Source organism: Stegostoma tigrinum, chromosome 1 (genome assembly GCF_030684315.1).
Source record: "Stegostoma tigrinum isolate sSteTig4 chromosome 1, sSteTig4.hap1, whole genome shotgun sequence".
NCBI lineage: Eukaryota > Metazoa > Chordata > Chondrichthyes > Orectolobiformes > Stegostomatidae > Stegostoma > Stegostoma tigrinum.
In genome coordinates, this window is record NC_081354.1 from 114,213,950 (window position 1) to 114,239,719 (window position 25,770).

Below are 25,770 nucleotides of genomic sequence, written 5' to 3' on the forward strand. Positions count from 1 at the left end.
ACCTACACCTTCCTCCAAATCATTTACATATATCACAAACAACAGTGGTCCCAGCACAGATCCCTGTGGAACACCACTGGTCACAGGTCTCCAATTTAAGAACCTCCCTTCTACTGCTACTCTCTGTCTCCTGTTGCCTAGCCAGTTTTTTTATCCATCCAGCTAGCACACCCTGGACCCCATGCAACTTCACTTTCTCCATTAGCTTGCCATGGGGAACCTTATCAAATGCCTTACGGAAGTCCATGTATATGACATCTACAGCCTTTCCCTCATCAACTAACTTTGTCACATCCTCAAAGAATTCTATTAAGTTGGTAAGACATGACCTTCCCTGCACAAAACCATGTTGCCTATCACTGATAAGCCCATTTTCTTCCAAATGGGAATAGATCCTATCCCTCAGTATCTCCTCCAGTAGCTTCCCTACCACTGATGTCAGGCTCACCGGTCGATAATTACCTGGATTATCCTTGCTGCCCTTCTTAAACAAGGGGACAACATTAGCAAGCCTCCAGTCCTCCGGGACCTCACCTGTGTCTAAGTATGCTGCAAAGATATCTGTTAAAGCCCTTGCTATTTCCTCTCTTGCTTCCCTCACATAACCTGGGATAGATCCCATCCGGACCTGGGGACTTGTCCACCTTAATGTCTTTTAGGATACCCAACACTTCCTCCTTCCTTATGTCAACTTGACCTAGAGTAAGCAAACATCTATCCCTAACCTCAACATCTGTCATGTCCGTCTCCTTGGTGAATATCGATGCAAAGCACTCGTTAAGAATATCACCCATTTTCTCTGACTCAGCGCATAACTTTCCTTCTTTGTCCTTAAGTGGGCCAATCCTTTCTCTAGTTACCCTCTTGCTCTTTATATATGAATAAAAGGCTTTGGGATTTTCCTTAACCATGTTTGCCAGCAATATCTCATGTCCTCTCTTAGCCCTCTTAATCCCTCGTTTCAGATTCGCTCTACATTCCCGATATTCTTGAAAAGCTTCCTCTGTCTTCAGTCGCCTAGACATCATGTATGCTTCCTTTTTCCTCTTGGCTAGTCTCACAATTTCACCTGTCATCCATAGTTCCTTAATCTTGCCTTTTCTATTCCTCATTTTCACAGGAACATGTCTCTCCTGCACGCTTATCAACCTCTCCTTAAAAGCCTCCCACATATCAAATGTGGATTTACCTTCAAACAGTTTCTCCCAATCTACATTCCTCAAATCCTGCCGAATCTTGGTATAGTCGGCCTTTTAATATGCAGATTACTATTCTCCAATATACATATAACCCTGATGCTTAGGGTAAGCTGTTCAGAGCATATGCTGTGCACTCTCTGACCAGTTGCAGAAGCCATTGGAAAAGAGAGTTTTACATCTTTTTGTGAGGCTCCTCTGAGTTGCTGCCTCCTCAGAATCCCTCTCAATCTGCGTTTCGCTCTGTCACTCCAGACAAAATGGCTGCCAATCACTTCTTCCAGTTCAATAATGCTGACATCTCAGAATAACTTTGGCTTTTTCACCAAGGTAGATGGGCTAAAACACACAGTTCTAATGTTAAAATTAGCCTAAGTTTTCCTTTCCTCCCACTTCCGCCATTTGCTATTGAAACATAAGGAAGCACATCACAGGCTGCTTCTAACTGATAGAACAGGCTGCCTTTATCTTGAACCTCTCCAATTCTCCAGGCCCCCTTGGGCATTTTGGTTTTATTACTGCCAGGATTGTTCATTATCTCCTGTTGTCATAATTTAAATTAGAATGTTCAATGTTCTTTGGCGACAAATGTACTTAACTCCTACCTTAATTCATAACCAGCACAGATGGCAGAACTCAAAATTTCATGGTCAACAAAGGACTAGTAAAGTTTGGTGTAACTGCAGATAGGAAATCTGGGAACGAGCACTGTTTGAAATTCAACCCAACAATATCCTGGTATGAAAACAGCATTACTATATTGAGTGTGAGCTATTGTAACACATGCCCAGTAAAGATCAACATTTAACGTGTTCAAATCCGGATATTATATAGATGATGGATCAAAATACCTCCTTTATTTCACATAATGGAGACTTTTGTTTGAAATATTGGAACATTACAAAGAAGTTACTATGCTACACGGCAACAAGAACTTATTCTTAAGCACAATAATCACTCTGTATCTCAGTGCATTGCACAGGACCATTGGCTCTATCTTTCATCATGTTTCTGCATCTTTACAGACTTGCTCCAAGCTCATGCAAAAACCTTGTATGATATGTTAATTAATTAAAAATATTTCCAAATGAAGAAGTTTTGTGATTCCACATATAGCTATCATTCTACTTCAAATCTAGGTGAGGAAATTGTAAAACAATAGATTAGGGCAAACAAGAATGTTGTTTACAGGAAGTAGATTGGGCATTTAAATATTGTACTAAGGCTGCATGTCCTCATTTGAGAAGTCATTCTATTTTTAACTTGATTTGGCTGGATTTCCCTAGCCTCTGGAAATCCAACTGCTGCAAAGAGATGAGAAGGTTTAATCCCTAATGTAAGCAACTTTAGAGGAGAGTCAGGAGCAGCAGAGTAAGTCCTCCAGTGCCAAGAAGCTACCCAATAAACCCAAGTCATTCCCAGCCAGCATCCCTTCCCTCCTCTCATCACCGCTTGCACAGAAACAGACCTCTGGGCTAAAATACAGCCCTAGGTAATGCTGAAACAATCAATTTCGTCTGGGAACCTGCTTTCACACCTACAGGAACTCAAAACACAAATTTCTTGGAACTGAGTGTGAGGATAAAAGTTTACAAGGCATGTTGGGAGATGCCTTGCTCTGGAAAGTACAAGAATGTTCTAAATGTTGTGCACAATACATGTATTAATTTTAGATATAGCACAGCATGGAGTTTGAGGCACACAGCAGGCCGGGCAGCAACAGCAGAGCAGGATAATTGACATTTCAGGACAGGGGAAGAAGGGCCCCTACTCGAAATGTCAGCTTTCCTGCTCCTCTGATGCTGCCTGGCCAGCTGTGTTCATCCAGCTCCACACTGTGTTATCTCTGACTCCAGCATCAGCAGTTCGTACTACCTCTGAGTGATGTATAAATTTTAACCTGTTTTGGCTTTTGTCTAATTTATCTCTCTTTCATTTTGTGACAGTGTCTATGAAAAATATTGATGAAAAAGGTAAGTATGTATTTCTAAATTATTTATCATACAAAATTTAACAATATAAAAAGTTGTGTCAGGATATGTCCTGAACTGTCAGGTAGGAATGAAGTGAATTAAGTTCAGAGTGTCATTAAGTTCCCTATTTGATTTATATTCTGTTTTCAATGCGACAATAAAATAAAATTACAATCCAATTCAAAATCACTACATTTCTGCCAGGAGTGTTGGTTAAAATCAATAGTGATATTATGAATTATAATACCTAATTAAATAATTAAAGGTCCAGAGCTCAAAAATACTTAGATAACTGTAACACACTAATTGTCATTCAGGTTCTTATACATCCTTAACTAGGAGAATCAATGCTACTCAAAGTTTTAGTAAATATATTGCCATGGTTGAAAAATATCTTCTTTTATATTGCAAATTATTTTAGAACTACCCATAATATTGTCAAATTAATCCAATTGTGTCAGCTTCTCAACTGGAACAGTTAAGAATTCGTCAGTATGTAAGTGAATATAGAAATGTATCCACTGCCACTCATGGTCCCTTATACCTTCTCGGACAATCTGTGGAACTTTAATACTTAAATACCGAGCATGTATTTTGAACTGGACCAGAAAATAGTAAAAAGAAGTTATGCGTGGCATAAGGCTTTTAAAAGAAAATCATTCATTCATAACTTTCGACTTACTTTTACCAGGCCATATAAAAGTGTAAATCATTGAGACATTTAAGGTATAAATAACAGATGCCACAAGTACCTGACTCCTAGACAAAAATAGAAATTGCTGGAAAAGCTTAGCTGGTCTGCCAACATCTGTAGAGAGAAATCAGAGTTAATATTTCGGGTCGAGTGACCCTTCTTCCAATTCTGAGGAAGGGTCACTCGACCCAAAATGTTAACTCTGATTTCTCTCCACAGATGTTAGCAGACCAGCTGAGCTTTTCCAGCAATTTCTATTTTTGTCTCTGGTTTAGAGCATCCGCTGTTCATTCAGTTTTTATTTAGTAATTGACTCCTCTTTACCTTGTGTCAACAAATATTGTGCAATTGACTGAATAGATTAGACAAAAATAATAGTCAGTCAAACAACTTTCCTTGGCAGCAGCTGTGCTGAGAGCCCAGAAATCCACCTCACCCTTAACAACTTCTCTTTCAATTCCTTACACTTCCTACAGACAAAGTGGGTGTCCATGGGTACCTGCATGGGCCCAAGCTATGCCTGCCTCTTTGTAGGTTATGTGGCACAATCCCTCTTCCAAAGCTACACTGGCCCAATCCCCCATCTCTTCCTCCGTTACACTGATGACTGTATCAGCGCTGCCACATGTTCCCATGAGGAGCTCGAACAGTTCATCCACTTCACCAATACCTCCCAGCCAACCTTAAGTTTACCTGGACCATCTCTGACACCTCACTCTCCTTCCTGGACCTCTCTGTCTCCATCTCTGGCATCTACCTCAAAACCAATATCCATTTTAAGCCTACCGACTCCCACAACTACCTAGAATATTTCTCCTCTCACCCACCTTCCAAAAAAGAAGGCCATCCCCTATTCCCAATTCCTTCACCTCCACCGCATCTGCTCCCAAGATGAGGCATTCCACTCCCGAACATCCCAAATGTCCTCTTTTTTCAAAAACCTCAACTTCCCCTCCACAGTAATCGAAAATGCCCTCAACCGTGTCTCCCACATTTCCTGCAACTCATCCCTCACACCCCCTATCCGCAATAACAACCAAAACAGAATCCCCCTCGTCCTCATGTACCACCCCATCAAACTCCAAATCCAACGCATCATCCTCCGACATTTCCGCCATTTGCAATCTGACCCCAATACCAAAGATATGTTTCCCTCCCCACCCTTATGTGCTTTCCGGAGGGACCACTCTCTCCGTGACCCCCTTGTCTGATCCACACTCCCCTCCAACCCCACCACCCCTGGCACTTTTTCCTGCAACCGAAGCAAGTGCGACACCTGCCCCTATACTACCCCCCCACAACCCCATCCCAGGCCCTAAGAAGACTTTTCACATCAAATAGATGTTCACCTGCACATCTGTTAATGTTATATACTGTATCCACTGTTCCTGTTGTGGCCTCCTCTACATTGGGGAAACCAAACGGAGGCTTGGGGGCTGCTTTGCAGAACACCTACGCTCAGTTCGCAATAAACAACTACATCTCCCAGTCACGAACCATTTCAACTCCCCTCCCCACTCCTCAGACGACATGTCCATCCTGGGCCTCCTGCATTGCCACAATGACGCCACCCGAAAGATGCAGGAACAGCATCACATATTTCACTTGGGAACCCTGCAGCCCAAGGGTATCAATGTAGATTTCACAAGCTTCAAAATCTTCCCTCCCCAACCACATGCCAAAACCAGCCCAGCCAGTCCCCGCCTCCCTAACCATTCCTCCTACCTCAAGCCCCACCCCCATCCTCTACCCACTAACATCATCCCGCTCCTCTGACCTGTCTGTCCTCCCTGAACTGACCTATCCCCTCCCTAACTCCCCACGTACATTCACCTTCGCTGGCTCTAACCCTGCCTCTTTGACCTGTCTGTCTCCTCGCACCCTATCTTCTCCTTTATCCATCTATCTGCCTCCCCCTCTCTCCCTATTTATTCCACAATCTCCCTCCCCTCCCCCATTTCTGAAGAAGGGTCCTGACCTGAAACATCAAGCTTTCCTGCTCCTCTGATACTGCTTGGCCTGCTGTGTTCATCCAGCTCTACACCTTGTTATCTCAGATTCTGCAGCATCGGCAGTTCCTACCATCTCATGTTCTAGGGACCTGTGTTCAAATCCTGCCATGGCAGATGGTGAAATTTCAATACAATAAAAATCTGGAATTATGGGTCTAGTGATTGTCGATTGTCAGAAAAACCCATGTGGGTTCACTAATGACCTTTAGGGAGGGAAACTGTCATCCTTACCTGGTCTGGGTGACATGTAACCTCAGGCGCACAGCAACATAGTTGACTCCCAACTGCCCTCTGGGCAATTAAGGATGATCAATAAATGATAGGCACCAGCGATGCCTCATGAATGAATAAAACAAATCACAAACATTAATCTGTCGCGTGTGGCATGTGTGGTCTGAAATAAAAACTGAAAAAAACATGAACGTTTTCACATGCCCCTCACAATCTACTCTTTGTAACTTAGTCTTTCTAAACTCTGAATCCTGTCCTTACTTGCATCAAGCCATCACCCCATACCCTTCTAACTCAAACTGGTTCTAGGTTAACCAGTCGCTCAATTTTCATACACTCACCCTTGTTTTTAAATCTCTCCATGGCCTAGCCCTTCCTATTTCTGCAGTCTCCCAGCTCTACAACTCTGAGATTCTTGTGCTTCTCCAATTCTAGCCTGTAGGGCTTCCACAATTTTAATTACTTCATCGTTGTTTAGATTTCTTCAACCATGTAAGCTGTAAGCTCTAGAATTTCCTTCCTCAATCCTTCCATTTCTCTACCCACTCTATTTCTTTTACATGTTTCTTGAAACTCTCCTCTTTGGTCAAACTGGCAGTTTTCAGCCCCAAAATCTCCTAATAAAACTTGATGTGAAATTTTCCTTTATTACATTCCTGTGAAGCACCTTGGGTCATTCAGTTACATTTAAAGGCACGACATAAAGAAAATTGTTGCTGTTAGTGGATGAACAGCAACCCAGGACAGCTGTTTTCAAGATACTAATGGAAAAAAGAATCTCAAATGTCAATGTTGGAGAATAAACTCTCCTTGAAAAATTGTAATTAAGTAAAAAAATTCTATTACTGATTCAAGAGCACCTTGATATGAAAGGTCAGAGCATGTATACCAAAATTGTATTCTTATTGCCACATTGACTACTTGGAAGTGAAAATTCTAAATGGGGGTTGGAAATGATATGAGAACGTAGGCCTGTCGGCTAATTGTTCCTTAAATAACAGAAGTTTCATGTTGATTAGGATTTTTAAAAAATGCATACTTACTCTTCAGTTCAGAAGTATCTGAATTTGCAAAGCTATCAATACTAATTCTATTGCCTTATAATTTATCAGATCTTGTTGGCGCTGAAATATAAAACTGCTACATCTAGGTATGTATTAGACAACATGAGTCATGTTTGTTTCTTTTGTGATCTCCTTTCTTCCAGTTGTCTGCCTCGTATTCTACCATTTGTTTTTCATCATGTTCGTGTGGTCATACTGGAAAACCATCTTTACAAAGCCAATGAATCCGAGTAAGGAGGTAAACATAAGGCGAAACAATCCTTTTTGCATGTAAAATGTTGCAGTTTAATGTTATGTTTTATTCTTTACACAAAAGGTGTACAGCCTATTGCTTTGTGATTTCCCTTTTCTCGTGTTCTGATGCTGCATCAACCCATGATGGTAGTAATATCCTGAAAAATAGTGTTGCTGCAGCTACCTTCTGAAGTTCCTGATTTTCACTCTGTACTTAATCCTGTCATCAAAAATGCTGCAATCTTGAGCCATCCATCATTACCACAGGCTTCATTAACTGCTGGTAACAAGGTGTGGAGCTGGATGAACACAGCAGGCCAAGCAGCATCAGAGGGGCAGGAAGGCTGACATTTCAGGCCTAGACCCTTCTTCAGGAACCCCATTTCTAAAGAAGGGTCTAGGCCCGAAACGTCAGCTTTCCTGCTCTTCTGATGCTGGTTGGCCTGCTGTGTTCACCCAGCTCGACACCTTGTATTTCAGTTTCTCCAGCATCTGCAGTTCCTACCATCTCTCTCTTCATTAATTGCAATTCATTTTTACATAAATTTTCCACTGAGTTAGTTTGTCTACTCAGTTTATAACATTGAGCATTTGAACTTTTTGTGTCTGGCATATAGATTGATTTCAATATCAATTATTGTTCCCTTTGACCCTGACACTGTTCCTGTTTTCTCTCTCCTGTAGGAGCATTAGTCTGTAGGGCTTCTAAATCTTTCTGTGCCTTTCATTATGATCCCAGCTCATCTTTGGTATTAATTCTACTTTCCTGCTTGTCTCCCACATCCTTTGGTTTTTGAAAGAGCTCTTACATTTCCTCTGAAAAAATAATCGATCCTTACTAAGGTACCATTCCACAGCAGTAGTTATTTAATAGTTCACCTAAAAACACCTCATATTGTGCGCCTAAGTTGTGCATGTCAGTATTCTGATCAAATGTATGGAGCTTTGCAAACAGGCCTGACCTGACATCACCTGACTTCCAAGTGTGAACTTGCTATGTGATCAGGAGTAGAATCCTAAAGGAATTTTGACCGTCTATCTCTGAAACTTGGATGATCACTATAATGTCCCTCATGCTGTCTTGGCTGTAATTATCTAATTCAGCACAGGCCAAGGATCAGTCAGATTACTGCCTGGATCAGCCGCTCCCAAATCTTGCCAGGTTGACCATCAAGACAAGTCACTTTTCTACCTGGTAGCATTGGGTTTTGTAAGGCTAGAAATTCCATATTTGTAATGTGCAAAGATGCAACCAGCAATGGGAAATCGCAACTTTTGAGAACAGTGTACTTTACCAAGAGGGCTAGGGAAGTTTGCAGTTCATTCTTTGGAGGACCCTGATGCCCTGATGTGATTATATGCTACACCAAAATTTGAGATCTCCATGGATAGATTTTGCCTTAAGTGCATTCTTAGTGGTAAAGGTATCCGATGAAATTGTAATGACTATTGGAATATCCCGTAGCTACATCCTGTTACTTACACAAGGTTGTGATTCTGCAAATTTTTTGCTACTTTAACTTATCTCCATGGTTTCACAAGAACTTGTACTGATATTTGTGCATTCTAGAATGACTGCAGAAATCACACAGTCTAATGATACAGCATAGAATACACTGTCTCTTCATTCAGTCAGAAGTTGAGGACTTCTTTAACTTTTCCAAAAGATATTGTTCAAACAGATTTCTCTTTGACATTATTTGTAAATGATTCTTTCAAATTGTAGGCCAGGTAACACTGGCTACTTGTCTAGATCTGGTTGATTTGACATAAACAAAAGTGAAAAATTGCTTGAGCATACATTTCTGCTTAATCAAACTTATTGTATGTGTAGATAATAAAATGTGAGGCTGGATGAACACAGCAGGCCAAGCAGCATCTCAGGAGCACAAAAGCTGACGTTTCGGGCCTAGACCCTTCATCAGAGAGGCTTTTCAGGGAGTTCAGCTTTAAGGATTCTTTGTGCTTGTTTTTAAATTTAGTCATGGGATATGGCCATAGTTGGCTGGGCAGCAGTCAATACCTATCCCTAGTTGCCCTTGAGAAGGCAGTGGTGAGCAGATTTTTTGAATTGCTTTAATTTAATTGATTTAGATACATCAACAATGCGGTTGGAGAGGGATCTAGGATTTAGACCAAATGATACTGAAGGCATGATGATATATTTCCAAGTCAGGATGGTGAGCAGCTTGAAGTGGAACTTGAAGGTGGTGTTGTTCCCATGTATCTGCTGCCATTGACCTTCTGAATGGTAGTTGTCATGGGTTTGAAAGATGTGATCTAAGGATCTTTAGAGAATTTCTGCAGTGCATCTTGTAGATGGTAGATACTGCTGCTCCTAAGATTGAATGTTTGTAGATGTGGTGCTAATCAAGGAGACTGCTTTGTTCTGGATGGCATTCATCTTCCTAAGTATTGTTGGATCTGAACTGATCCAGGTAGATGGGGAGTTTTCCATCACACTCCTGCCTTGTGCGTTGTGGATGGTGGACAGGCTTTAGGGAGACAGGAGAATACTACTTGCTGCAGTATTCCTAACTTGCTCTTGTAGCCATTGTATTTATATGGCTAGCCCATTTCTATTCAATTTCTGGTCAATGATAGTGCCCCAGGTTGATAATGGGGTAATAGTAGATGGTTTTGTGATTGCCGGTCAAGAGGTGATGGTTAGTTTGTCTCTTATTATGAGGTGATAGACGTTTCAACTTGCCTTGCTGTATTAAAAGATATGTGTGCAAACAGTCCCAGGTTTGTTTGCCCTTGCACAACCCCTCCCACTGTAAAATTGTACCATTTAAATCATATTGCCTCTCCTATTCTTTACCTTAAAATGTATCATATAACAATCATTTCCATGAAATTTCATCTGCCATGTGTCTATCCCTTTCATGACTCTTTCTAATGCCCTCCTGAAGCCTATTACTCTCCTACTCAGTGTTTATTAGATCTAATTTATTTATTGCAGTGCAGTGCAGTTGCCATACTACCTCTCCTTCCATTCTGACATTTGGTAACATTGTCTTTGGTGAAAATATATACAATGTCCTTAGTTAGCACCTCAGCATGTTCTTTTGCTCCTTTAGTATATCTGTTCGGCATGAACGAGTTGGATCAAAGGGACTGTTTCTGTGCTCTATATCTCTATGACCCTATGATTCCATGATTCTAAACCTAATGACATCATAATCACAGTTTCCCACTGAACAATGTTCCACTTGTCCACTTCAATTGCCTATACAACTCGAGCTTCATTTGGCTGGAAACACACTAACCAAGAATGTTCTCTTGTATATACTTTAAGAATTCTTTGAATTTGCTGTTCTCTGCAATTATTTCCCAGGTCAATCTTATGGATTTTATGTCCCTTATTATCACAGTTCTAAAGTTCTTGCATATTTCTGCAATTTTAGTCTGCTTATAAAGTGGTTCATCTTACACCTCAATTAATCTTTGTTCTAATATTGTTTGTCCCATCCAGTCAGTCCATTTCACTCCTTTTATCTCCAGCGAAATGCATTACCATTGCAATCTTCTTCCTCTGAAATTAGTTTAAATCCTCCTCCAAAACATTTATTAAACTCTTAGGTTTTGGTGTAGATTTGTAGCTCAGGTTGTGGCTGTTGAGTTTGGTTGGCTCGCCAAGCTGGTTTGTTGTTTCACAAACATTCCATTACCATGCTTGGAAACGTGCACATGCAGCCCTGATGAAGTGTCGGTGTGTTTTCCCGTCTGGTTTTTAAACTCTGGGGCCCTTTGCAATGGATTGCCTCACTTCCGGTTTTCCTTCATAGTGGAATGTATGTGAGGTTGAGTTCAATGTGTTTATTAATAGCATGCTTCGTGGAATGCCATGCTTCCAGGAATTCTCGTGTCTGTCTCTGCCTAGCCTGTCCCAGGATCTTGGTGTTGTCCCAGTCAAAGTCGTGGTTCTCCTTGTCCATGTGGATTGAGATGAGTGAGTATCGGTCGTGTCTTTTTGTAGCCAGTTGGTGCTCATGTACTCTTGTTGTTAGTTTCCTTCCTGTTTGTCCAATGTAGGGTTTCTCACAGTCTCTGCAGGGGATCTTGTAGATGACATTGGTCCTGTCCATGGCAGGGAGTGGGTCCTTAATTTGGGTGAGCAGTTGTCATAGAGTTGATGTGGGTTTGTGTGCCACTCTGATGCTCAGTGGTCGTAGGACTCTTGTGGAGAGTTCTGACATGTCCCTGATGTAGGATAGTGTGATGAGTGTGTTGGGCCATGTAGTCTCTTTCTGATGCTGTTCGTGTGGGCACCTTCTCACACAATTCTTTGGATATAACGTCATCTTTGAAACTTGGAAGCAGTATTCTTCTTTCTATTGGCGTAGTTCCGTGTTGCTGCAGTGTGTTGTTCTTTTACATAGTGTTCGCACACAGCTTCGTTTGTGTGTGTGGGGATGGTTACTGTTGAAGTTCGGTACCTGGTCTGTGTGTGTGGCTTTTTGGTGTACTTTCATTTGCAGTTCCCCATTTGTCTTGCACTCTACCATGATGTCCAAGAATGGGAGCTGTTTGGTCCGTTTGATGATGACAAAGGTTTCATCTATGTAGCATATCCACAGTTTAGGTTGGATTTGCAGAGGGCAGTCCTTTCTAGTCTTTGCATCATTACTTCTGCTATGAGTCCGGAGATAGGCAATCCCATGGGTGTCTGTTGATTTGCTTGTATGTTTGGCTGTTGAAGGTGAAGTGGGTGGTCAGGCATAGGTCCAATAGTTTGAGCATGTTGTCCTTGGAGATGGTTTCACTGGGATTGTGTTCTTGTTCATGTAGTTATGTCATTGTTTCTCTTGCTAGTGCTATGTCTATTGATGTGAATAGGGCAGCAACATCAAACGATATAGAACATAGAACATAGAACATAGAACAGTACAGCACAGAACAGGCCCTTCAGCCCACAATGTTGTGCCGACCATTGATCCTCATGGATGCACCCTCAAATTTCTGTGACCATATGCATGTCCAGCAGTCTCTTAAATGACCCCAATGACCTTGCTTCCACAACTGCTGCTGGCAACGCATTCCATGCTCTCACAACTCTCTGCGTAAAGAACCTGCCTCTGACATCCCCTCTATACTTTCCACCAACCAGCTTAAAACTATGACCCCTCGTGCTAGCCATTTCTGCCCTGGGAAATAGTCTCTGGCTATCAACTCTATCTATGCCTCTCATTATCTTGTATACCTCAATTAGGTCCCCTCTCCTCCTCCTTTTCTCCAATGAAAAGAGACCGAGCTCAGTCAACCTCTCTTCATAAGATAAGCCCTCCAGTCCAGGCAGCATCCTGGTAAACCTCCTCTGAACCCTCTCCAAAGCATCCACATCTTTCCTATAATAGGGCGCCCAGAACTGGACGCAGTATTCCAAGTGCGGTCTAACCAAAGTTTTATAGAGCTGCAACAAGATCTCACGACTCTTAAACTCAATCCCCCTGTTAATGAAAGCCAAAACACCATATGCTTTCTTAACAACCCTGTCCACTTGGGTGGCCATTTTAAGGGATCTATGTATCTGCACACCAAGATCCCTCTGTTCCTCCACGCTGCCAAGAATCCTATCCTTAATCCTGTACTCAGCTTTCAAATTCGACCTTCCAAAATGCATCACCTCGCATTTATCCAGGTTGAACTCCATCTGCCACCTCTCAGCCCATCTCTGCATCCTGTCAATGTCCCGCTGCAGCCTACAACAGCCCTCTACACTGTCAACGACACCTCCGACCTTTGTGTCGTCTGCAAACTTGCTGACCCATCCTTCAATTCCCTCGTCCAAGTCATTAATAAAAATTACAAACAGTAGAGGCCCAAGGACAGAGCCCTGTGGAACCCCACTCACCACTGACTTCCAGGCAGAATATTTTCCTTCTACTACCACTCGCTGTCTTCTGTTGGCCAGCCAATTCTGTATCCAAGCAGCTAAGTTCCCCTGTATCCCATTCCTCCTGACCTTCTGAATGAGCCTTCCATGGGGAACCTTATCATAGACTCTTCATCCTCTATCTTTATGTCTTTGATGGAGGTGAGGAATTCTTGGGCTGAGTGGATAGACTGGAGTGACTTGTGACTAGGTGCCTGAGTCTTCTTTGTAGTCAATCATCGGAAAGAGACTACATGGTCCAACACACTCATCACACTATCCTACATCAGGGACATGTCAGAACTCACCACAAGAGTCCTACGACCACTGAGCATCAGAGTGGCACACAAACCCACATCAACTCTATGACAACTGCTCACCCAAATTAAGGACCCACTCCCTGCCATGGACAGGACCAATGTCATCTACAAGATCCCCTGCAGAGACTGTGAGAAACACTACATCGGACAAACAGGAAGGAAACTAACAACACGAGTACATGAGCACCAACTGGCCACAAAAAGACACGACTAATACTCACTCATCTCAATCCACATGGGCAGGGAGAACCGCGGCTTTGACTGGGACAACACCAAGATCCTGGAATAGACTAGGCAGAGACAGACACGAGAATTCCTGGAAGCATGGCACTCCACGAAGCATGCTATCAATAAACACATTGAACTCGACCCCATATACATTCCACTATGAAGGTAAACTGGAAGTGAGGCAATCTATCTCAATAGACCCCAGAGTTTAAAGGCCAGGTGGGAAAGCACACCAATGTTGCATCAGAGTTGTACAGAGTATGTTACCAAGCATGGCAATGAAACATCTGCGAAACAAGAAACCAGTTTGGCGAGCCAACCACCTCAACAACCTCAATGTATTAAACTGCCTGCAAAAAAAGGATTCCTGTAGTTAAGGTGAACTTAAACATCCATATATGTCCCTGCTGCTGCAGAACCTGTTCCCAAACTCCTAGGAATTTGAACTCTCACCTTCTGTCCTATTTCTTTAGCTGTCTTGCTTCACAGGTCCTATATATACTGAAAATGGCAACGGGCAAATTGGGACGCTTACTGCTCATGATGCCTCTGCTCTTTAACTTGCTCCCTTGTTTGTTAACTCACGTTAGGAGATCCAACTCTTTTCTCATTTATGTCATTGGTTCAAACACGAAGTTCAACTCTGGCCGTTTCCTTTTCCCCACAAAAAACTCTCTGTAGTATATTTATCCTGCACCAGAGAGGCCATACCTCCATGCAAGACCAATATTATTTGGGGAGGTTTACGCAGAATGTAGTGAGAGATCAAAGCGTGACATGAGGGAAGTGAGCTGGGGAGAAATCCAAGTATGCAAAAACAGTTGGAGATGGGCAGGAGAGAAAGAATCAGGTATGATGTAGAACACAATGGCATTGTGGGAGCCAAAAGTTGCTTTGGGTCCCACGATCCCTGGAGCACTGCTGGAGCTAATCATCCCCAATACTGGCAGCTCTTGATTAATATCAAAAGCAGCCATAGAACAGCAAAAATACTTAAAGCTAGAAAAGCCTCCAAGTTACAAAATAGCCCAAAGTAATTCAAAACAGTAAAGCAGTAAATATAAGCGCTGACAGCGTAAGAATCACTTACAAGACTGCCATCAAAGCCCATGACCACCAGTGACCAGTTCTTATTCTTGTCAGTCACAAAATTGTTCCCAACCTCTCCCAATACAAAATTTATAAAAACCCTCACCAAATCTTACATTTGAAAATATAGTATAATTGATCAAAACCAGAACTGACCATTGGAAATCACTCAAATAATCTGATGGATTAAGTAGCAAATTGCACAATGATAACAAGCATGTCAGTTTGTGAGATGAGCCACCCTCCTGGAACAATAGGGTCATGCTGGTGCTTGATTGTCCACATGTTTCTACTTGTTCTTTGGTATTTAGCGCTTGTTCCACAAGATTCACACAAACTGTCAACGCTTTAGAACTTCTCAATGGACACAACGGCAAACACTGAATTTTGTTCCTCAGTTATAGCTGGGCATTTTGAAACGGTGGTAAAGGTGGTCATAAATAATATTTTTTCTCATTGCTACCACAATGCAAAGACTATCAATGGGTTTCTGAATTCTAACATTGCTTTGATAGGAGATGAAACATTTAAAAATTAAAGAAATGAAATAAATTATGAATAATAAATTCTATTTTCTAAACTTTTAGCCTTCCTGGTTAGCAGTTTTTTTTATTATGAATTTTCCCTACTCAGCTGTGAGCCTGAGTGGGAGTCCACCGCTGTTGTTAACTAGACTAAGATAGGGATGCTATGGATGAGCTGTTGAGCTGTATAAGAACTTTGAATTCAGAAAACTATTTCTCAGAGTTACAATTCTGTCACTCATAATTGCGTCTCTTAGGCTATCTATTTCAGACCATAAGCTAAACTGTTGTAGATGTGGATCAAGCTAATCCACATTAAATGAATTCTGAGCTGAAAGGAAATAAGATTTCAAAGATACTTGCTGGTCAATATTAAACACATTTGTTTTTCATTCTCTTTATCGATATCCACAGTTCCATCTGTCATATACAGACCGAGAACAAATTGAACGTGAGGATCGAGGTGAAGGTCAACAGGAAGTCCTTAGACGAATGGCTAAAGAGTTACCTATTTACACAAGAACACTATCTGGAGGTAAACAGCAAGCATTGTTGTAAGCAGCAAAACATAGTAGCTGGATTTAGGTTGTAGTGCATATGGCAACCAGAAAAAGTATCTGATGAAAGGGAAGTTGAAGGCTGCAAAGAAAGCAGTTAGGGAGGAACTGTTTTTTCTGATGAAGGGTCTAGGCCCGAAATGTCAGCTTTTGTGCTCCTAAGATGCTGCTTGGCCTGCTGTGTTCATCCAGCTCCACACTTTGTTATCTTGGATTCTCCAGCATCTGCAGTTGGCATTATCTCAGTTTGGGAGGATTGTTCCTTTAGCCAAAGTGCAAATCCTTTAGGTAGATTCAGTCAGCAATTTTTTTGCTACAAACACAGAAATTGCTGGGAAAAGTCAGCAGGTCGGGCAGCATCTGTGTTGGGAGAAACAGAGTTAATGTTTCAATTCCAGTATAACTCTCTTCAGTAATTTTATGCTTCCTTGTGGGAGTGTTATAAATGTAAGTGCCAAATTGGCACAATAGTGTTCTTGGTGTATCTTCAATTCAAACACCCAAGGAATGAAAGTCCTCAACGTGAGTACAGCATTTTGGAATGCACACTCAAAATCTGTCTCAGGGCTGAAGCCTAGATCTCTCATTATTACATTGCAAGAATGCACTTTCTGAACTGGAGTTGCCAGTTTTTGACAAGTCCAAAGTGATGTCCTGTGACTGACCACAAGATATGGACCAGGGGAAAGATATGTCATCATAATTGTATTAGCGTAGTTAGGTGTTCATTGGTCAGCATAGATACGGTGGGCCAAAGGACCTGTTTCTATGCTGTATGACTGTCTAATTCTATAATTTAAGTTTGAGCTGTTTGCAACTGTTGGCCTTTAGTATGCAGTTTGTATTAGAAAGTTCACACAGTCCACTCAAACACAGGAATATGTAGCTCAAATATATGAGGTGGCAACCCTCAGCTTAATGTGTCACATGCTGTCCTTACTGACTTTGTCCATGCTTACTACAGCCCTGATTTAAACATGGACAAAGTGTTGAATTCCTGAGGTGAGATGTGAGTATCAGCCTTTTGCACCAAGGCTGCTTTGACAGAATGTGGCATCAAGGAGCCCTAGAAAAACTGGAATCAGTGGGAGTCAGGGAGCAAACTTTCCGCTGGCACATAGGAAAATGATTGTAGTTGTTGGAGGCCAGTCATCTCAGTTCCAAAACATCTCTGCAGGAGTTCCTCAGGATAGTGTCCTTGACCCAACCACCCTCAGCTCCTTCGTCATTTCCTCCATTATTTGCAATTTCTCAGATCCTGAAGTGGTCATGTTCAGATTTGGGCTGAGAAGTGACAAGTAGTGTTTGAGTCACACAAATGCTAAACAACGACCATCCGTAAGAAGAGACAATTAACCATGGCCTCTTGACATACAGTGATGTTACCATCACTGAATCCCCCACTATCTACATTCTGGTTGTCAACATTGACCAGAACTTAACTGGACTCACCACGTAAATACATGGCTGAAAGAGCAGGTCAGAGACAAGGAGTACTGTGGCGATTAACTCACCACCTGCTTCCTCAAAGTTGCCCATTACTCCAGAGATGAGGTAGAAGTCAGGCATGTGATGAGTGTAACTTCAACAACACTCAAGAAGCTTAACGCCATCCAGGACAAAGCGGCCATTTGACTGGCACCACACACACCACATCTACTCTCTCCACCGCCTATGCTTAGTAGCAGTAATGAATACTATCTCCAGAACTTCACCAAAGATCCTTAGGCAGCATTCACAAAACCAATTACCTCTACCATCTAGAAGCACAGAAGATACATGGGAACACCACCATCTGCAAGTTCTCCTCCAAGCTGTTCACCATCCTGGCTTGGATATATGTTCCTTCTTTACTCAGAGAGTGGTCCGGGTGTGGAATGTATTGCCGGAGAGGGTAGTGGAGTCAGCCTCATTGGGGGCATTTAAGCAGCTATTAGATAGGCATATGGATGATAGTATAAGGTAGGGGTGGTGGTTAGGTTGACTTTAGGATTAGGGTAAAAGTTTGGCACAACGTCATGGAACAAAGGGCCTGTACCGTGCTGTACTGTTCTTTGTTCTATGCTGCTGGGTCAAAGTCTTGGAATTCCCTCCCTAAGGGCATTGTGGGTGTGCCTACAGCACATGGACTGCTGTGTTCAAGAGGGCAGCTAATTACCACCTTCTCAAGGGCAATTATGGAAGGGCAATAAATAATGGCCTTGTCCCATATGTGAAGAAAGTAGCAAAAATAATCCACCATGACATCGGTTAATTTGTCACAAAAAGTTATGTATCATCATGTCTTTCATACAGATGGTCAGTTTGTCACAAACCTAACAGTGAAGTATGCAATATTGTGCACTAATGACTCAAAGATGTATTAGTTATAACTCCAGAAAGTTCTGTTGAAGAGTTACAGAAGAGAAGATTAGTTGAGAGCCCATTAATTGCTGCACATTAACATTTAAGTTGTATTTCCAATTAGCATGGATTATAGCTAGATCTTAACAATGAGCTGTATTTTCAAAATATGCTCCTCAGTCCCACTCCACCTCAATGGCAGTTATTCCAATTCCATGATCTCTGCTTATTGACACAGTTGCCAGAGAAAATCATTACTCCCAGCTTTGCCTATTAAAGACGCTTAAAGCTTTGAAGTAAAGTCTCCTCTTAATCTTCTATGCTCTAAATAGAATAATCTCACCTTTTCCAACATTTCCATCTCCCCATTCCTCCTAGGCTTTGATGTGTATGGTACCTAGAATTGTAAACAATAGTCAAACTGAAGCTTAATCAGACAGTTGCAAAGGTTGGCTTTAATTTCTCATTTCACCATTTTAAAAAGTACATTTTTTGCAACCTTGTTGACTTTAGACTATTTCATCCCTTTAACCTTTCAATCCCTTGGCACTGTTCTACCTCTCCACCGTTCCTCTTAAAGTATTACACTTCACCTGTAACCACATTATGTTGACTCAGGCATGTATCTGCCCATTTTACCTGTCTGTCTCTTATCCCAAGTCTATTCTCCTGACAATATACCATATTCTGAAATTTTATATCACCAAAAAATGTCTAAATTGTACCTACTGTAACCAAGTTCAGGTCATTTGTATATAAGAAAAGCAATGGTACCAGAAATCCCATTACATACTTCTCTCCAGCCAGTAAAGCATTTGTTCACCTTAATCTCTGCCTCCTTTTCTTTAGCCAATTACAAATCAATGTTATCACCAACTCTTTAATATCTTGTTCTTCTATTTGTCAATGATGTCTATTCCAGGATAATGTTTCAAATACTTTTCAGAATCTTGATCAACATCCCTGCTGCACTCCCTCCATCAGCCCTCTCTGTTACTTTATCAGGTTATCAGACATGGTAGGCTGGATTGTCATCTACAAGACAGGTAACAAGAGTTGAAAAAACTCCTGGCTTGACTTGCTTGCCTTTGAGAATGTGTCAGCAAACACATGGCACACTGAGTACATTGACTCCATGGGACAGAGAGAGTGGCTGAGGACGAGGCAGGTAGCCTTGTATCAGAACATCACATGCTGTGGTGCCACGTCACTGTCTAGGAGGGTACAAGGCTGTGTGGTCTAACATTTTTAGTATTAGATGGTGATAGGAATGGTGACTTTATTATATGATGTAGTAAATTATATAAATTGAATGTTTTAATTGTTGAGGTGTTACTACAGCATTTGGACGTGGGAACAAAGCTATGAAATGAATGCAGAAATAACACAATAGTAGCAACCATTCTTATTTATGATCAAAGGATGCATTATAGATTACATTCTTCTAGCTGTGAAAGTGGGAATTCCATTGCTTGTATTGCTATAATTACTCCTATTGTTTTAAATTATATGAATAACTTTGAATACTCAACATGTTGATATGAAATCCCTTCATCTGCTATTTTAATGGAGGAAGTTCGTAGAATCCCTACAGTGTGGAAACTGGCCCTTCGGCCCAACAAGTCCACACTGACCCATCCTCCCTAAAACCCACCTAAGGTCCACATCCCTGAACACTACAGGACATTTAATGCACTTTAATGAAGTCGTGGTTGATTCAAAGTTTTCAAGAAAGCGAGGTACGTCATTGGTAAAAGAATGGACAAATTGGTACAACTATTCCTCATTCAGCACTCCCATCCTTTTCCTAAAAATTAATACTCAACAAAACTGTGTTAAATGAAAATTACTTTCTAGTAAGAAAGGGTGGGTCGCACCTTTAATTTTTACATTAAAAACTTTATTGGCTGCTTTGAACCTAACTGGTCCAAAAGTAGTCTTACTAGCTTTTGATAAATTACTCCTCACTCACTAACTCTTTCAACTCTGACCTTCCCACTTCCTGCTCTTCCTCTTCCACTCAGGAGGTAGTGAGTGAGAAGATCAGAGAGAGAAGCAGCAAAGCAAGGTGGTCAGAGAAAAAGGGAGTAAACAACAGTTTGCTTTTACTGAACATGTTCAGTGACCGTCCTAAAACAAGGTAGGTAAAATAGCACAGACAGGTGTTTCTGTAACCATGTCTGAGAATCCAGGAGAGCGTGTTGTCTCCCTCATGCCAGGGTCAAGGAGGTTGCATGAAGTTCTTAAGGGGGAGACAGAGCAGCCAAAGGCATGGTGCAAGTTGATACCAATGGCATAGGTAGAAAGAGGGATGAGGTCCTGCAGAGTGAGTACAGGGAGTTAGGGAACAGGCTGAAAAACAGGTCCTCAAGGGTAGTAATCTCCAGGTTACTAACAGTGCAAAGTGTTAGTGAGGCAAGGAATAGAAAGATAGGACAGATGAATGCGTGGCTAAGGGTCTGGTGCAGGGGATAAGGTTTCAGGTTCTAGGATCATTGGAACCTTTTCTAGGGCAGGGGTGACCTGTACAAGAGAAACGATTGAACCTAAACTGGAGGGAAATGAATATCCTCACAAGGAGGTTCACTAGTGCCACTCGGGAGGATTTAAATTAGAGTGGAAGCAGGCTGGGAACCAGAGCAGCAGGTCAGCAAGTAGAGGGATTGAGGGGAAGGTAGATGTTAGGACAAGTAAATCAGAAGGAAAGGACACGCAGAGAAAAGTATATGAACACAATGGTGCTGAAATGTATTTATATCAATGCAAGGAGTATTAAAGGGAAGGCAGATGATGCTGTGGACATTACAGAGATTTATTTGAGAGATGGTTAGGACTGGCTGCTCAACATTCCAGGGTTTCGTTTCTTTAGACAAGATAAACAGGAAGGTAAAGCAGGGGGACGAGTTGCGTTATTAATCAGGGAGAATGTTTATCTACACTCAGAGAGGACATGATGGAGGGCTCATCCTCTGAAGTAATGTGGGTAGAGCTCAAAAATAAAATGAGTGCAAATCATTCTGATTGGATTATACTATAGGCCTCCCAACAGCCACCAACAGATTGAGGAAGAAATATGTTGGTAGATTATGAAAGATGCAATAAAAACAGGGCTGTCACAGCAGGTGACTTCAACTTTCCCGATATAGTCTGGGACTCCCTTACAGCAAGAGGCTTAGACTATACAGAATTTGTTAAGTGCATCCAAGATGGTTTCTTGAAACAGTATGTGGATAGTCCAACTAGAAGAGGGCCATACTGGACTGAGTCTTGGCGAAGGAGCCTGACCAAGTGACTGATCTTTCAGTGGGAGAGCATTTTGGTAACAGTAATCATAACTCTTTAAGTTTTAAGATAACTCTGAACAAGGATAAGTCAGGACCTTGCAGGAAGGTACTAAACTGGGAGAGAGACAATTATGTCAGTATTAGGCAGGAGCTAGGGAGTGTTAATTGGGAGGAGCTGTTATCAGGCAAGTCTACAATTGACATGTGGGAACTGTTTAAAGACCTGCTGGGGAGAGCTGAAGACCAGCATGTTCCAGTAAGAAGAAAGAACAGGATGGCAAAGTAAGGGGCCCTTGGATTACGAGGAGGTTGTGAATTTAGACAAAAGGAAAAAAGAAACATGTGTAAGGTTTAGGAAGCTAAAATTGGACAGGACTCGTGAGGAATATAAGGAAAGTAGGATAGTACTCAAGCAGGGAATAAGGACAGCAAGACAAGGCCATGAAATGACCTTGGCAAGTAGGGTTAAATAGAATCCCAAACATTCTGTGGATACATTAAAAACAAGAGGATAATTAAGGATAAAGTAGAACCACTCAAGGATAAAGGAGGGAGCTTAGCTTGGAGGCAGAGAACATGGGTGAGATCCTAAATGAGTACTTTGCATCGGTCTTCACACAGTTAGAGGATACGGAGGATGACACAATTTGTGTGGAGCATGCTAAAATTCTAGGGCATTTTGAGGTTGAGAAAGAAGTGGTGGTGGATCCCCGAAGAACACTAAGGTGCATAAGTCCCCAGGGCCAGATGTTATCTACCCCAGGTTGTCGAGAAAGGCAAGAGAGGAGATTGCTGAAGCCTTGACCAAAATGTTTGTATCCTCATTAGCCACTAGTGAGGTCCCAGATAACTGGCGACTAGTTAATGTTGTTCTTCTGTTGAAGAAGGAAAATAGGGATAATCCAGGAAATTACAGACCAGTGAGTCTCACATCGGTGGTTGGGAGCTATTGGAGAGAATTCTTAGAGATAGGATTTATACACATTTGGAAAAGCATGGCCTAATTAGAGACAGTCAGCATGGCTTTGTGTAGGGAAGATCATATATTAATAAATTGATTGAATCTTTTGAGGAGATGATGAAGGTGATCAATGAGCATAAATCAGTGGATGTTGTTTACATGGGTTTTAATAAGGCTTTTGACAAGGTCTGTTATGGAAGGTTCATCCAGATTTAAATGCATGGGATACACGGTGACCTGGCCTTGTGGATTCAGAATTGGCTTGCCCATCGAAGACAGAGGATTCTGGTAGATGGGTGATTTTCAGGCTGGAAGTTTGTGACTAGTGATGTTCCACAGGGATCCATACTGAGTTCTCTGCTGTTTCTAATACATACAAATGACTTAGATGATAATGTAGATAGGTGGATTAGTAACATTGCAGATGATACAAAGATTGGTGGAGCCGTGGATAGTTTAAAGGTTGACAAAGGATATAGTGAAATACAGATGCTGCTTGGCCTGCTGTGTTCATCCAGCTCCACACTTTGTTATCTTACAGTGGAATACAAATCAGTTTCAGATTTGGGCAGAGAAATGGCAGATGGAGTTTAATCTGAGTAAATGTGAGGTGCTGCACTTTAAGAGATCAAATGCAAAGGAAAAGTATACAGTTAATGGCAGGACCTTGAACAGCATTAATTTGCAGAGGGATCTTGGGGGTCAAGTCCATAGCTCCCTCAAAGTGGCCATGTAAGTAGATAGGATGGTGATATGGCATGTAGATATGGCATGCTTGCCTTTATTGGTCAAGGAACGGAGTACAAGAATCAGGATGTCAGGTTGCAGCTTCATAAGCCTTTGGTTCGGCCACACATAGAGTATTGTGTTCAGTTCTGGTTGCCACATTACAGGAAGGATGTGGAGGCTTTGGAGAGGGTGCAGAAGACGTTTAAATGAATGCTGCCTGGATTAAAGTGTATGAACTATAAGGAGAGGTTGGAAAAACTCGGGTTGTTTTCTCTTGAGCAGCACAGGCTGAGGGGAGACTTGATAGAAATCTATAAAATTATGAGATGATTAAAAAGAGTTGATAGTCAGAATCTTTTTCTCAGAGTTGAAATGTCTAATACTTGGAGGCATGCATTTAAGGTCAGAGGGGGAAAGTTCAAAGGAGAAGTGAAGGGCAAGTTTTTTTACACAGAGAGTGGTAGGAGCCTGGAATGCACTGTCAGGGGCAGTACAATATGGCAGATACAATAAGGGCATTTAAGGGGCTTTTAGATAAGGACATGAATATGAAAGGAATGGAAGGATATGGCCTAAGGGCAGGCAGAAGGGATTCGTTTCATTTGGCGTCATATTCAGCACAACATTGTGGGCCAAAAGGCTCATTCTATGTTTGATGTAAAATAGCAACAGTCCTATTCAAGACATGCCCTAATTTACCAACAACAGAAACAGAAATTGCTGGAAAAACGCAGCAGGTCTGGCAGCGTCTGTGGAGAGGAATCCGAATTAATATTTTGGATGCCACGACCCTTCTTCAGAACCGGTCACTGGACCAGAAACTCTGATTTCACTCCACAAATGCTGCCAGACTTGCTGAGTTTTTTCAGCAATTTCTGTTTTTGTTTCTGATTTCCAGTATCTACAGTATTTTCAGTTTGTTTATCCCCTAATTTATCATTTCACTCATATAGAATTGTTATTTAAATGACAGATATCTGTTTATCTAGAATAAGCATCAAGTTTCAAAAAGCTGATATGAAGGAAAGATAATGAGTTGGATTAATATGTTTTTAACGAATATCTAGCTTTGCCAAGACTTCCGTTCTTATATATAGCTTTGTTTCCAAAGCGATTCGGTACTGTGACAGATGTCAACTTGTGAAGCCAGATCGCTGTCACCACTGCTCAGTCTGTGACAAGTAAGCATTCATTTTGTAACATTTCTAACATATCAGCATCTTCTTTTGTAGTTTTAACTTGATTATTATCTATGGCATTTCATAAATGTTATTATATGAGGTTGTATGTACACTGCTCTGCAAAGAAACTAAGAAAACAAAGCCCATAAGATCTAGGAGCAGTTACAATACAGATAAAACAAAAATAAAAGAATTGGGTTAAGTGTAACTCCATCAAAATGCCTAACAAAGTTTATATACATACACACACCCGCAATTGCTAATTCACCGTTTCAATATAGTAACATCCCATAAACGCATTGTAGGCAAAGGCAAAATTCAGTAAAATAGATTGTCTTGCGTACAGTTCACCAGTCAGTGGCAACCATGTAATTCCTCAAAAAATCAAGGACTTTTCCTAAGCTCTTACTCCAACACCTAGCAGAGCTGAATTCCAGAGGTGAGGTAACAGTGACAGCCCTTGACATTAAGGCCATATTCAACTGAGTGTGGCTTCAAGGAGCCCTAACAAAACTGGAATCAATGGGATCAGGCAGCAAACTCTCTGCTGGTTGGAGTCATACATGGAACAAAGGAAGATGGTTATAGTTGTTGGAAATCAGTCATCTCAGCTCCAGAATATCTCTGCAGAAGTTCCTTAGGGTAGTGTCCTAGGCCCAACCATCTCCAGCTGCTTCATCAATGACCTTCCCTCCATCATAACAGCAGAGGTGGGGATGTTTGCCAGTAATTGCTGAATGTTCAGCACCGTTTGCGACTCTTCGCAAACTGGAAATGGTCCAATTTCACATGTCGCAAGATCTGGACAATATCCAGGTTTGGGCTGACAAGTGGCAAGCCACACAAATGTCAGGCAATGACCAGATCCAATATGAGACCATCTAATCACAGCCCCCTAAACATTTGATGGTGTTGCCAGCACTGAATTTCCCACACCCTGGGTGCTACCATTGACCAGAAACTCAACTGGACTTGCCATGTGAGCACAATAGCTACAACAGCAGCCAGGGATTAAGAATACTGAAGCAAATAACTCAGTTCCTGACTCCCCAGAGCCTGCCCACTATTTACAAGTTGGGTCTAGCGGAATACTTTTCACTTTCCTGGATGGGTGCAGCTCCAACAACACTCAAGAACCTTGACACCATCTAAGACAAAATTGTCCACTTGATCTGCACCACGCCCACAAGCATCCACTGCCTCCACCACCGATGCTCAGAAGCAACAGTTTATACAAGCTACAAGATGCACTGCAGAAATTCACCAAAAGTC

The 25,770-nt window shown here is 41.7% G+C and overlaps 1 protein-coding gene across 3 annotated transcripts in view; it reads left to right on the plus strand.

The window, feature by feature from the left end:
- zdhhc2 (zinc finger DHHC-type palmitoyltransferase 2) overlaps positions 1-25,770 on the plus strand; it is a 101,803-nt gene that overhangs the window by 37,680 nt on the left and 38,353 nt on the right. For all 3 annotated transcript variants that reach the window (XM_048544508.2, XM_048544491.2, XM_048544500.2), the window contains exons 2-5: positions 3,143-3,169; positions 7,314-7,408; positions 15,858-15,978; positions 24,429-24,498. In XM_048544508.2, coding sequence (XP_048400465.1) covers positions 3,143-3,169; positions 7,314-7,408; positions 15,858-15,978; positions 24,429-24,498 — 313 coding nt within the window. The remainder of the gene's footprint in view (positions 1-3,142; positions 3,170-7,313; positions 7,409-15,857; positions 15,979-24,428; positions 24,499-25,770) is intronic.